Raw genomic sequence first — 12,527 nt, forward strand, 5'->3', positions numbered from 1 at the left:
GGGACTCTAGTCTTTCCAGTGCCCTCCATTTTCTCAATGAAATTCCTCTGCCTCTATACACAGAGGGCGGAGTGAAGCTGCAGCAGAGTCAAGTAGAAACTAAACTTTTTTTTTTTTTCCTCTCTTTTTGCTGCAGAGTATCAGAGAGTTGAAAGGAGGAGTCTTTAAGGCAGTCGGCATTCAGGGTGGAAAGTTTGTTTTCCCCTTGTACATTTTGTTCTCCGGGGTTAGCCACGCTCACCAGAGCCCTCTCCTCTCAACGCAAAAGTAAACTGTCAACAAAATGGTCTAAATGCAGAACATTCTTATCTTCATCACTTTGGATCTGAATGATACAGCTTACCTTTTCTTCCTGTTTCAGTCAGTTAGTAGTTCTTTTTCATTCAGGTTGGAAACATATTTAAGAATTATTTTAAATATTTTCTTGAAACTCCACGTTTTTTTTTTTAAATGTTGATTTAGTTAATGAAGTGCTGCAGCTCAATGGATAAATTAATGTCCCACTCAGAAGGCTGACCAATTGGGTGAATGTGGGCATAGTCTATAGCACCTTTAGCGGTCAGTAAGACTAGACAAACACTTCATAAATTCGCTTAATTTACCATTTAACACTGGAGTAGCAGCAGAAGTTAATGGCTAAAGTTGAAAACCTGCTGAAATCGCGGGTGATTCTGAGTCATGCAGGTCATAGTCATTCCAAAAAAAGAAAATTAAAAACAATCCACAGGACTTTGGCTATGTCCACACCGCAACCTGAAGTGACCCAAATCTGACTTTTTTTGCCCACATGCGATCTGGATCTGATGTTTTCCTGACAGTCTGAACAACACAGATCTGATTTTTTTCAATCCGACCCAGGTCACTTTGCTATGTGGTCCTAGCCTCGTGAGACCATCCTGATCTCGTGAGCTTTCAAGGTTTCACTCGCAGATCAGTCTGGCTACTCTCCGTTAAAGAAAATTTGGAGCAGTTCACCAAACGAACGTCCAATCAGCGTTGGCTTTGAGGTGAGTTGAGGTGTGACGCAACGAGAAGCGCGACAGTTCAGTCTAAAGAACATGGCGGCTTCAGCCGATGAAACTAGCGTTAGCGTGGCTATCGAGCAAGTTTTTCAAGGAGTATTTCTTCACTGAAAGAAGAGCAAAACACTGCTCTGGTGGCTTTTCTCAGAGGAAAAGATGTTTTTGCTTCTTCCAACTGGTTTCGGCAAGAGTTTGATCTATCGCCTGGCTTGTGGTTGTGTTTTCGTCGTCGCTCTGTTAGTACATCATATGCTTCGTTGTTCTGATTGGTTTATTTGGCCCGTCTATCAACAACATAGGACAATCAGCTAACCAGTATTTTCGCCCCTTCCCAAAATTACTTCTACGCAAGGTTTCCAGATGGATATGCGGAGCAAATCCATCTGGCTGAGTCAGGTTAATGTGGTCCTGCATCCGATACGAATCTGATCTTTTTAAATGCGACCTGCGTCTGAACACCCAGGTCGCATTCATCCGACCTGAACGCCATTAGTAACAGACAAAGGTCACTATTCAGCTTCTTGCTACGCAGAAGTGGCAAGAACAGCATGGCGGCCGATAATGCAGAGAGCATCATTTTTTTTAACCATCTTGAAAGTATTGAGGGTTTAAGGGTTTGGAAAGATCACTAGATGCGCTACAGCACTACATCCATGTTTACTTCCGTAAACACGAAACACGCAGGGAAACCTATTAGATGTCTTATCACAATCAGCTCAGGGATAGAGTTTTAGCAAAGCCTGTCAAAGGAGGGCAGGATAAATACAAAATGTATGTATATGGTCGACATGTAGGATATGATGTGTAGAGGCCAGATGTTCTCCAGCATCATAGTGTGGGAGCACCGTTATTCAGTGAGGAGAGGGCAGAATGCCTTTTTCTGGTGATAATATCTAACCAAGGCAGGATCATCTTAAACCCAGACAGTTACATGGGAATACATCAGTCTGCATAACTCACCAGGCTCATAGGTGTAGTCTGTGGGCTCCTGTTTAACCATCATGTGGGCTGGTGGAAACCTGTGTGGATGTTGTTGTGGATGAGAGTGTGGATGTGGGTGGGGTCCGTGGCCGTGCGCATGGCCCTGTCCTGCCATATGAGCCGCTCGTTCATACAGAGGGTCCAGGTATTCTTGCTTAAAGCTTTGCTGCAGGTAGGGCACGCAGGGGTCAGAGTGCTGCCGATGATACGCAACCCCGCCGCCGCCACCTCCGCCCCCTGGACCCCCACCCCCTCCTGCGCCACATCCAGCAGAACTATGCCCAGCTGGGGCAGATGGCATGCGCTGAAAGGCCTGTGCTGGTGGGGGGAACTGGGGACACATTGGGTCTGCTGAAGTGCCCTGAAACCTGGAACTGGAAGATATAAACACAACATTCACATTTTCACACCTTTAATACTAAAAGTTAAGCAACATTTTTTATGTCTAGATTTGAAATGTGTGCTGTATGACCTGTTGTTAATGTGGTAGCTGTTGCTGGGAAGAGGCTGAGAGGTGGAAGCTGGGTTCAGGTAGCCGGCGTCGGGCCGTCCAGCTGCTGCAGGCTTTGGGGAGTAATGCTGCTGCATTGGAGACATGGGAGTACCCGGACAGGAGCTTTTAGCTCCTGCAGCCCTTTTCTGCTCATAGGCACTGTCAGGAAAATAACAAAAATGAAGGTTTGAATTCAGGACCCAAAGGCTGGGGGAATGCTGCAGTCAACACAACCGACAGAGCTAAAGGAGAAGAACCTGTCCGTAATTTGTGGTTTTAGCTCTGCTGATGTTTGCTCACCATTACCAGGTTATTGCTAAAAAAAAAAAAAAAAAAAAAAACTGCACTGCAGGAAAAAGGCCTCCTGCTTCATTTATTTATTTATTTTCAGATGCAATTAATCATCTGTCTTTTATTGTCTTTAATGCTGTACTTCTTTTTTAATGTTAGAGTTAGAAATGAGGCAGTCTTTGCTCTGCAGCAATGCATTCATCAACTCAAATTAAACTATGGGCTTTGAATGGCACATTGCAGCAGCTTAAGCCTTTCCCTTTTTCATCATTCTGATTTATTTGTGTTTCTTTACCATTTTTTGGGCCTAGCTTTAGCTATAAAACCGTGGACACACTTGTCAAACACTCTGGTATAAAGAGATCTGAGATTAGAGTCAAGATTCTTCCCTAAATATTAAACTTTCTGTAATTTTTTCTGCTAAACTGCACCACAAATTTGCAGAAATATGAACTCCTGAGCGAAACAGAAGTTGTATGAAATGTTTTCTGCTCTGGTTCTAACTGAACAGTTGTAGACTATGAATTCTTTGGAAACAGCTTTCAAATCTGAGTTTAATGGGCAGCAATATTTGCTTTTGTAAGTTAATGCCTGATGTATTTCCACCATTGCTTAGTGATAACTCTAGAGCGCCTGAGGTGTTCATACTGAGGATAATCACTTGATAGAGTGATGGAAAATATGGCTTAGATTCAACCCACTTCTATTTGCCCTTCAAAACTCTGTTTTCCACCTTTCCAAAGACTGATGGTGATTGAAACTATGTCTTTATTCTGCTAAACCAATTGAAAAATCTTTATACCTGGCGTAAAGGCACTGCTCTCCGCTGGGGTAGCTGAAGGTTTGTTTGTGGCTACAGGACTGGCTGGGGTCAGAGCCCGGGCTCTGCGGCTCCTTCTTGATGGTAACTGGAGGACTGTGAAATGCCACTGCTACAAGAGATAATAAACAGAAAGCAGACATAATGGTTAGCTCATGAACAAAAGACGCTGCTAGATTCCTTTGTGAGTCGGCCCTGCCCCGATACTACCGTCTGTAAGCTCTGAGGAATAAGGATAGTTGTCTTGCTCGGACTGGAATGTCTTTATTGTGCCAGCCCTCAAAAAAAAAAAAGTCTTAAGTGACTGTCAGTGGAAGCAGAGGACAGCAGACAGACAAATAGAAATACAGTTACATAAACACAGAAACACACATGCTTGCACACGACCGCATTCAGGCAGCCTTAAGTGTCCTTGCCCACTTTTGTTTTTCTCTTCCAGACACAACAGCAGCAAAAACTTCCTCTATAAAGTCGGACTGAAAGCTAGACCCGGTTAGGGCCAGAGAGATTACTTTCAGAGGGGCACATACAGTAAATCTGTAGCTCGGCAATCTTTTCTGTTCCTATCCAGATGTTAACCATCACTTTGTTTTCTTGCATGACAGATAATGTAACATGAACTTTTGAGGCCACATCATCACAAAAAAGTTCCCCATTTTGAAATGTCTATCAAGCCCGGCTGCTGGAGGGGACCTTTTGCCTCGATGGCCACAGAAACCACCCAAAGTGGGGCTTCAAATAGCGCAGAGGGCTCGTGTTTATTATGCGAGGGGAGGTTTTCACCCAGAGAACTGTACAGGATGTTTTTCTGGTCCCGACAGGGTAAACAGCAGCAGCTGTGCGCTTCCAGCTGGGGAAGGGAGGTACGCATTGGTGTGTGTGTGCGTGAGCGTGCTCGCCGGCTCGTCTGCCTGCTGAACATTTGTGTGAGTGTGTGTCTGCTGTGGGCGTGGAGCTGATGGAACAGGCCACACTGAAAGCACAGCCCAGGTAATTACAAAGTAATGTCGTCCATTCACAAAAACACATCTGGCTAACCGAATGAAGTGCAAAATGGCCGTAAGGTAAAAAGTGAGAAGATTACAGTGTTACTTTTTTTTTTTTTTAATCTTAACACCAGTAAGTGTAATGGATTTTGTTTGAAATTTGCCATAACACAAAGTGGTGCGTCATTGAACGGCTAAATAAGAGAGGATACATTTTACTCAAGTTTTTTAAAAATGTATTCCAAAGTAGTATGTTTTAAGCCCTTTCTCTAGGAACCTGGCTTGGATGTGAATTTATCTAAGCATAAATCCAGCTGTTTTGTTAAGAACAATAGCAAATAGTAAGGAAGACAGATTAGAGAGAAAGTTGGGGAGAATTTAAAAGATTTATGTCAGAAGACAATGTCTCAACCTTTGAACAACCTATAGAACTCTATTCATGAAATAATCCCATATGGAAAGATTTAATAACAGCTGCAAACTACCAAGATATGGCTGTCCACCTTCAAGGACAGGCTGGGCAGATAGACCATTAATCTGAGATGGGAAAATATTTTCTCAGGACAACTAATGGTCGTATATTTGACTTTTAACGGTTAAGTAACAGAAGGAAAGCGAATGCTGAAAGAAAGACAAGAATTTTTCCCAATAATTTGGTTATTTTGAAGGACAGTATGACGAGGCAAGAGCAACAATGGATTTCTGGGCTGTATTTGACACATCACCCATGTTTCACCATTGTAAATTTTGGTAGGGGAAGCATCAGGCTGTGTGAAATATTTTTCAGCCAACGAAGGGAAGCTGGTGAGAGTTGATGGACCAACAGATGCAGCTAAATATATAGGATTCCTGGTAGAAAATCTGTTAGAGGCAGCAGAGCAGAATAAAGTCCAGATACCCTACAACCAGAGCTACAATAGAATGAGAGCCAGTGGAAGCCGAAGCCACAGACATGTTACAAAGATGAATAGACACGTTTCTTTTTGACTAGTTCAAAGCAGTTTGGGACAAACCCCAAAAGACATGCAGCTATAAATACAGCAGAATTACAGCTCCCACGGAGACTGAATAGAAAAGCATGTCCCCCCTTAGAGATGTTCAAAGTCATTTTTACAATAATGGGCTAAATAGGGCTGGTCTGTCAATAAAAAAAAAAAAAAAAAGATTGAAGTTTTTGCAGGTAATGTGACAAACTGTAAACAGGTTTAGTTGGTATAGCTTTTGTTAACTCAAATATGTTCAACTTTTTATTAGACATTATGTAAATGTAGGCGCTTATATTTCCTTCATCTCACATGGTCAATGTGCCTTTGAAAGATCAAACCTTTTTGATAAACCGACAGCCAAGTTTTGCGGCTCGTCATCATGACCTTCCTACATTTTTCACCTAAGTCACTGTAGCATGGCAGGCTGGCAGGTGAGGAAGTGTTGGCTTTAGCCAAGGATCAACAGGATTAGAGAGCATTTACCCAGATTTCCCAGACAGACACAGTGGGGATTCCAGCCTCCTCTGAATCTCCGGCACGGCGTCTGCAGGCGCTTTCACACAGAGGGTGGCACATGACTGCAGCTCTTATATTATAAACATGTTTTTCTGTTGACATTCTTCTTTTTTTTACCTCTGGCACGGTCATGCACTGCAAACAATCCTGAGAGGGAGTGCACCCAACTTGACTCACAATGCAAACTAACTCAATTGGAAAAGGGATCGCTATTATTGTTGCTGTGCTCCGTTCTGGTCTAACCTTTGCAATTTAAGGTTTGTATTAGGTTAGCTATACACTGTTGCTTTACATCACACTCCCCTTGTGTCAAATTAAAAAATAACTTAAGCAAACTTCCCAAAAATCTCCCTGAGAATGTCAGTGACCTCACCCAGTCATAAATCATTCCACAGTCTTTTTTGTGGCTGCGTTTTAATGTCTTTAAACAAAGTTTCCATAAAATTTTGTATTGAATTATTTCCTTTACCCGTTTATATTTAAGATTATCGTGCGCAGCTTGGTCGTGACATGGGACACTGGTGCAGCTGACAATAACTGCATGTCTGATTTCTTTGCATTAAAGAAAGGTGCCTGTGAACATATTTGACTATTTATCTGAGCCAAGGAGGAAATAGTTTTAGTTGAGTTTCTGTGTTTGTTTGTTTTTGTCTTTCCTTCCATCGGTCTGTGAACAGGATATCTTGAAAATGAAAATTTTAATAACGGACCTAAGATGCAAATCAATCCAAGGAACAATCTATTACATTTTTGTGATGATCCAGATCATAATCCGGATGGAGGAATTTTTTTAAAGGATTCTTTACCATTTTTGGCAGAACAAGCAGTTCCCCTCTAAACCAAAGGGTGGCAGCAGTGATTATTGACAGCTTCAGTATTGGACTCAAAAAAGCTCAAGTAATATACTAAATACCATATCACATGAAAGGTGAGCCAATGAAGCAGAACAAGCAGAACAAACACCAGAGGCTGCAGGCAGACGCTGTGCCTTATTTATACACGTATGAAAGGATTTAAAGCAAACTGTAACCAAAGGTTCACCTCATGCCAAAGAACACTTTACTAAAATGTGCAAATGATCCAGATCATGTTTGAGTCTTAGCTAGGTGGAAGTCACAATATGGGGCTAAATTTGCCGCTTGGCAGAGGTTTGTGCTCTCTGAGGGCTTTTCTAGTTTTTACAAATGCTGTTGCTTTAGTTTGTGGTACGGCGCAACAGAAACTGAAAATATTCTGAGACTACCCCGCACAAATTAGGACAGCTGGTCACCATAGTAAGTTATAAAATTACCAGTAATATATACATGTTTTGATTACCTAAAAGTCATTGTCTTGACCATTTGATTAAAAAATATTTTAGTCTCACAAAAAAACAACTTCTGATTAAACATATAGTAATGAACAAATGATAAACAGATTTTGTATATTTTTATGAAGAAACACCACCAAGAAAGACGCACCTTTCACCTTCCCTCTGCAGGTTGTTGAAGTGTTATGAGAGGAACTTTTACACTGATGTTTTCCCGTTTCATCTTAAATTAGGCAAAGAGTTCATGGCCCGTATTATGCATTCAGTGGAAATAACTTAACAGTTTAAAACTGTATGATGTCAAATGCAAAGCATACGCGTAGGATGCTTACATGCTGCTTTGCTGCTCTGTCACGCTGTAAGAAGTCTGGTATTTTTTCCCCCCTTTATTTTAAATCTTAGTCAATCCTTTTTGCTCAGTTATAAAAGAAACAGTTAAATAAACAACATATTTACAGTGAGATGTTATCTGACTGAATTACATCTGTGTTTAGCTCTCACTCAGTGGTAGGAGCCAGCAAGGCTTTGAAATTAAGTCGGGTATCGAGAACATCGATAAAAACGCCTTGAATTAGGGGGGTTCTGATACAACTTTTATTTCCGATACGATTTCGATATTGCTTCTTTGAGAACCGATACAGATATTATACCGATATGAATCATATCAGCTTTTATTACTTATTTTATATACAATAAAACAAAAATTCTGTCGTATGTGGAAGCACTGTATATACTGTATATATCCCATGCACTTTTTTCTTCTCCTTTGACAATTTGAGCTGATGTAATTAGTCCATTTCTCCCCTGTGGGATCAATAAAGTCAATCAATCAATCAATCAATGCTGTAAAATTTTAGAAAAGGGGAACAGGGAACAAAAGTCAACAAAAAAAACAGTATGAAAACAACTGACCCATGTAAAATTGACAAATGAGTTGCAGAAACGTTTAACTAAAGCAGAGTGTTTCTATCAGCATGGAAATGTTGGAGATTTTAGATGCTGGCTAATAAAATACTATATTCGTTTATTTGGCTTATATCGGACTGATATTGGATTCTAATATGGGATCGGCACAGTCCTACCTTGATTCAACCTAAAATACAGGATAAAGTACACAAGATAAAATGCAGGAATACAGCACAACTTTATCCTTAAAAGACCTTATTCCGTGGAACCTACCTAAAAACCAAACATCTATAAAAACTAAAATGATCCCATGCAAACCTTGAAGCCAGATCCATGAATAGTTCTTAGAATAATACCAGCTCTGGTCTCCAGCAGCTACTATAAACTGTCGTGCATGTTACAGTAAATATTCCTGTCCAAATGATGTCAGATTTGCAGCTGAAGTTTATAAAGCACTGGCAATCTTGTAAACAGTTCAAGGCAGAGTTATGCTCTTCAGGTTTCCTTCTATTCCTGCTTTTATTTTGGGGCAATACGACCTCTTTAATACCTTTTCTCACAGAAACCAGCCCTCCAATGAGATCCTCAGCCTTCCATATACAAGGTGAGGGGCGCTGTGTGAGCTTACGCACTCTAGGCGCAAAGACACTGAAGGGTGTTTGGAAGTGAAAAGACAGATTCCAAACACAGTGGTTGTTGCCCTCTAAACTGGACAATTTTGAGATAATGCAGACAGCACGCTGTGTCCTCAAGGTAGCAGCTTCCCATCACCTCCTACACTGATAAGGTCAGAGGTTCCTCCTCATCTCTAAGCTCATCCTATCTCCTCCTCCCTTATTTTGTGCCATTCTTTTCGCCTGTCTCTTTTGGCACCTCTCTTTATTCCATTGCATAGATGTGACCCCTCTATTGCTGCAAAAAGCAAGGTTGAGATGGACGTTTACATATGTAAATACGGGCTCGACGGGGGAGGATGCAGGGTGAAAGGTGATGGTCATGGTTGAGAGCTTTAGGAAGTAGATGGATCATTACATGGGTAGGGCTCCCATTCAAAAAGCAGCTACCCCAAACAGACTGCATGAGCAAGGATTCCCAACCCCCACTCACCACCCCCCAAAACACACACACACACACTATCCTCAACACAATGGGGCCCTCGGCTGAGTCATGCAGACATGGTGTGAAAATCTACTTAATCTGCAACATGTTGAACTGTTAAAGATGACAAAAAAAGCTGAACAAAAGCATTCCAAATTTGCAAATGTGATGTTAGCAAAAGTCTGCGTCTATTCCCGTTTGTTCGGATCCCTTCAATAAAATCCACTGCAACCGAGAATGTCCAGAGGTTAGAGCTCTGTTCAATTAATTATGAGAAACTAGCCGTGTTTCCATTCAACTAAAATTTATATTACACATAAACTTATGAAAAATAGCGAATATGGGGTGTTTCCATTTGGTTTAAAGGGAATTAACAAAGTCCTGCAAAGAGTATTTACGACCTACGACGTCGTCCATTTTAAGTAATCACGCATGGCTGTAGTAAATTAGCCTGACGTAGTCCTACTCAATTCTAGTCAGAATATGAGTCTGATGCTGCTCCATAGAGCTGTGATTATGGGGCGTGTTTCGAACGAACCAGGAAAAAAATGCCTCTGCACTCAATTGGATAGACCTACAACCAATAAGAGCAACGGAGTGCGTGACGTATGTTAAGCCACGCATAGTTGTTGTCAACAAAAATCAAAGCGTGCAGTTGCACGCCGTTTCTCTGTTCCTCTTTTAAAATTAATTTGCTGTCGATATCTTCTAGAACAGACCTAATAGCAGAATCTACACACCTCAACTCTCCAGCGGCAGCCATTGTTGTCGTCACCCATGCGCACTTTGGTGACGTGGTTGATTACGTTACTGTTGATCATCTGTCCATCATCGTATAAAGCCCACCCTGACAATTTGATTGGCCCGCCAGATATTGTGCGAGCATACTCGCTGTACTGCTGAGCAATGCCAGACCGAACTTCCCGACCTCAAACATTGTGGGCGGGACTAAATTCGGAATGGCACCCAGGCTAGTAGTTAATAGGAAGTAGAGGCTGTAATCTAGCACTGACTACTGTTCAGTTTTAATGAATGCGTTGCAATCGGGGAGGTTGTTTTAACCTTGACATGCCGGTAATGCCAATGTTGCTTCCAGCCATGTATAAGGGGAGTGTATTAGGGAAGTGGCAGCTTAGTGGTTAGGGCATAGAGCTTGGATTCCTGAGGTTCTGAGTCCAAGCCCCACTCTGGGGCCCACAGACTGCCACTCTGGCTCCCTGAGCAAGACCCTTAACCCCTGATTGCTCCCTGGGCGTCCCACAATGGCAGCCCACTGATCCCCAAGGGGATGGGTTAAATGCAGAGGTAAATTTCTCCAATATGTATTCAATAAATTAAAATTATTATTATTATTTTAAGGACATCATAGGAACATCCAGGAAGACACAGACAGCAGAAACAGCTGATCATGTGAGTAAAAGTTCACTGCATCAGACCTGATCAATCCAGATCAATCCTTTTTCTCAAAAGCCAAAAACCATCTCAAGCGACGTAAAAATATTTTGCTAATTTGAGGAGAGTTTTATCAGATATTGCCATTTGATCAAGCTTTTCTGATGAGATACTTCAAAATTTACAATATAAAACACGGATGGAAACACCTTCTGGGATTCAATTATTTGTCTAATTTAGCCAATGTCAACTCTACCACTTTAAATCTACCAAGGGAAGGTTCTCCCCACGGTTTGTGTAAAGCGCTATAAATAACATGACTAAGGTGGGGAAAAAACTGACAGGACCTGTTATAATTTTCCTTTTAATCAACAATCGCACACTTCTTGTTTTAATCTATCATATAAAATCTCAACAAAGTACACCAACTTGTGGTTTTAAGTGCCTGGTTCTGCTGGAGGTTTCTTCCTGTTAAAATGGAGTTTTTCCTCTCCACTGTCGCTACAAGCATCCTTAGTGTGAGGGATTGTATTTGAGTCAATGCAATCAACTGGTTTTCGTTAGATAGAACACTTTGAATCAATTTGACTGGATGATGTGGTGAACTGTAAAGTGCCTTGAGATGACATGTGTTGTGAATTGGCGCTATAGAAATAAACTGAATTGAATTGAAGTGACTTAAAGTGAAAAACTGATCATGTTGATATTTTTGCAAAATAATGTACATTGTAAAAAATATTAAGCAGGTGAATGAGCGTTGGGATTTCGTCCATTAGTCGAAGGGACACAGCTCTGCACTTCTCTATGTGAGTTTGGACAGATTATTTCCTCCTATTAAAGACCTTCAGTTTGCAGAAATCCAGCATGAGGACAGAGAGCGCGTCTGGAGAGTCTTACTCTGGATGTTTATATGCAGCGTGGCCAAGTATTAAGCCTCTGGAACACTACAGCACACAGCAGCCCCACTCACAATCAGTCATTGGACGTGAGCGTCATGATCCAACCAGGTGACAGGAACGTGTCCCGTTAAATCCTCCCATACACACATTCAGAAGGTCTGGTTAAACAAATAACATTCAAGTCATACTCTTTTAGGTTTTAACGGGGAGCCATCTTCAGATCTGGTTCTTATCTTAGATGATGTGCAGTTCCTCATAGCTGGAGCAACGCACATTCATCTGGTGTACTACTGATGGAGGACGAATACAGAAAAATATGGCAAAGATGGAATAAGGTTGGAAAGGATGATATGCAGTCACAACTGCTCAAATATTGTTTAGCTAAATACATAGTTGTGATGAGAGGTTTTCTCTGTAGAAAATGGGATACCTGACTGTATGAAACGCAATGTTTGGTCGACTGACAGACTGATGTCATTCATTTTAAGTTGATAAGAGCTTTTCTAATAGGAGTTGAAGCATCTTGTGAAACAGTCTCATGTTTTCTCCAGTTATTCATGATTGTTTTCATTCTTCCTCTGTGAGCAATCATATATAAACTGAAAACACCTTATTAGGTATTTAGTTTTTTATTGAGAAATATCTAATGTACTTTAAACTTCCTCCGTGCTATAGTGGTTAAAAGTGTTTGACATGGTTGGTATCTCATAGCAGGACAGTAAAACACATATGCTTCAGCAGATTGTACAAATAAATCAAATAAAAAAAACGATGTAAGGATATTCATGCATGATTACAATACTGCTCTTAACATACATTCTTAGAAGC

General features: G+C 41.2%; 1 protein-coding gene across 2 annotated transcripts in view; it reads right to left on the reverse strand.

The window, feature by feature from the left end:
• The window catches only part of etv4 (ETS variant transcription factor 4), a 52,921-nt gene that overhangs the window by 13,303 nt on the left and 27,091 nt on the right, over positions 1–12,527 (reverse strand). For both annotated transcript variants that reach the window (XM_038296895.1, XM_038296894.1), the window contains exons 5-7: positions 3,590–3,719; positions 2,476–2,655; positions 1,983–2,377 (exon numbers count right to left, since the gene is read on the reverse strand). In XM_038296895.1, coding sequence (XP_038152823.1) covers positions 1,983–2,377; positions 2,476–2,655; positions 3,590–3,719 — 705 coding nt within the window. The remainder of the gene's footprint in view (positions 1–1,982; positions 2,378–2,475; positions 2,656–3,589; positions 3,720–12,527) is intronic.

Source organism: Cyprinodon tularosa, unplaced genomic scaffold (genome assembly GCF_016077235.1).
Source record: "Cyprinodon tularosa strain WSP-4 unplaced genomic scaffold, ASM1607723v1 ctg38, whole genome shotgun sequence".
NCBI lineage: Eukaryota > Metazoa > Chordata > Actinopteri > Cyprinodontiformes > Cyprinodontidae > Cyprinodon > Cyprinodon tularosa.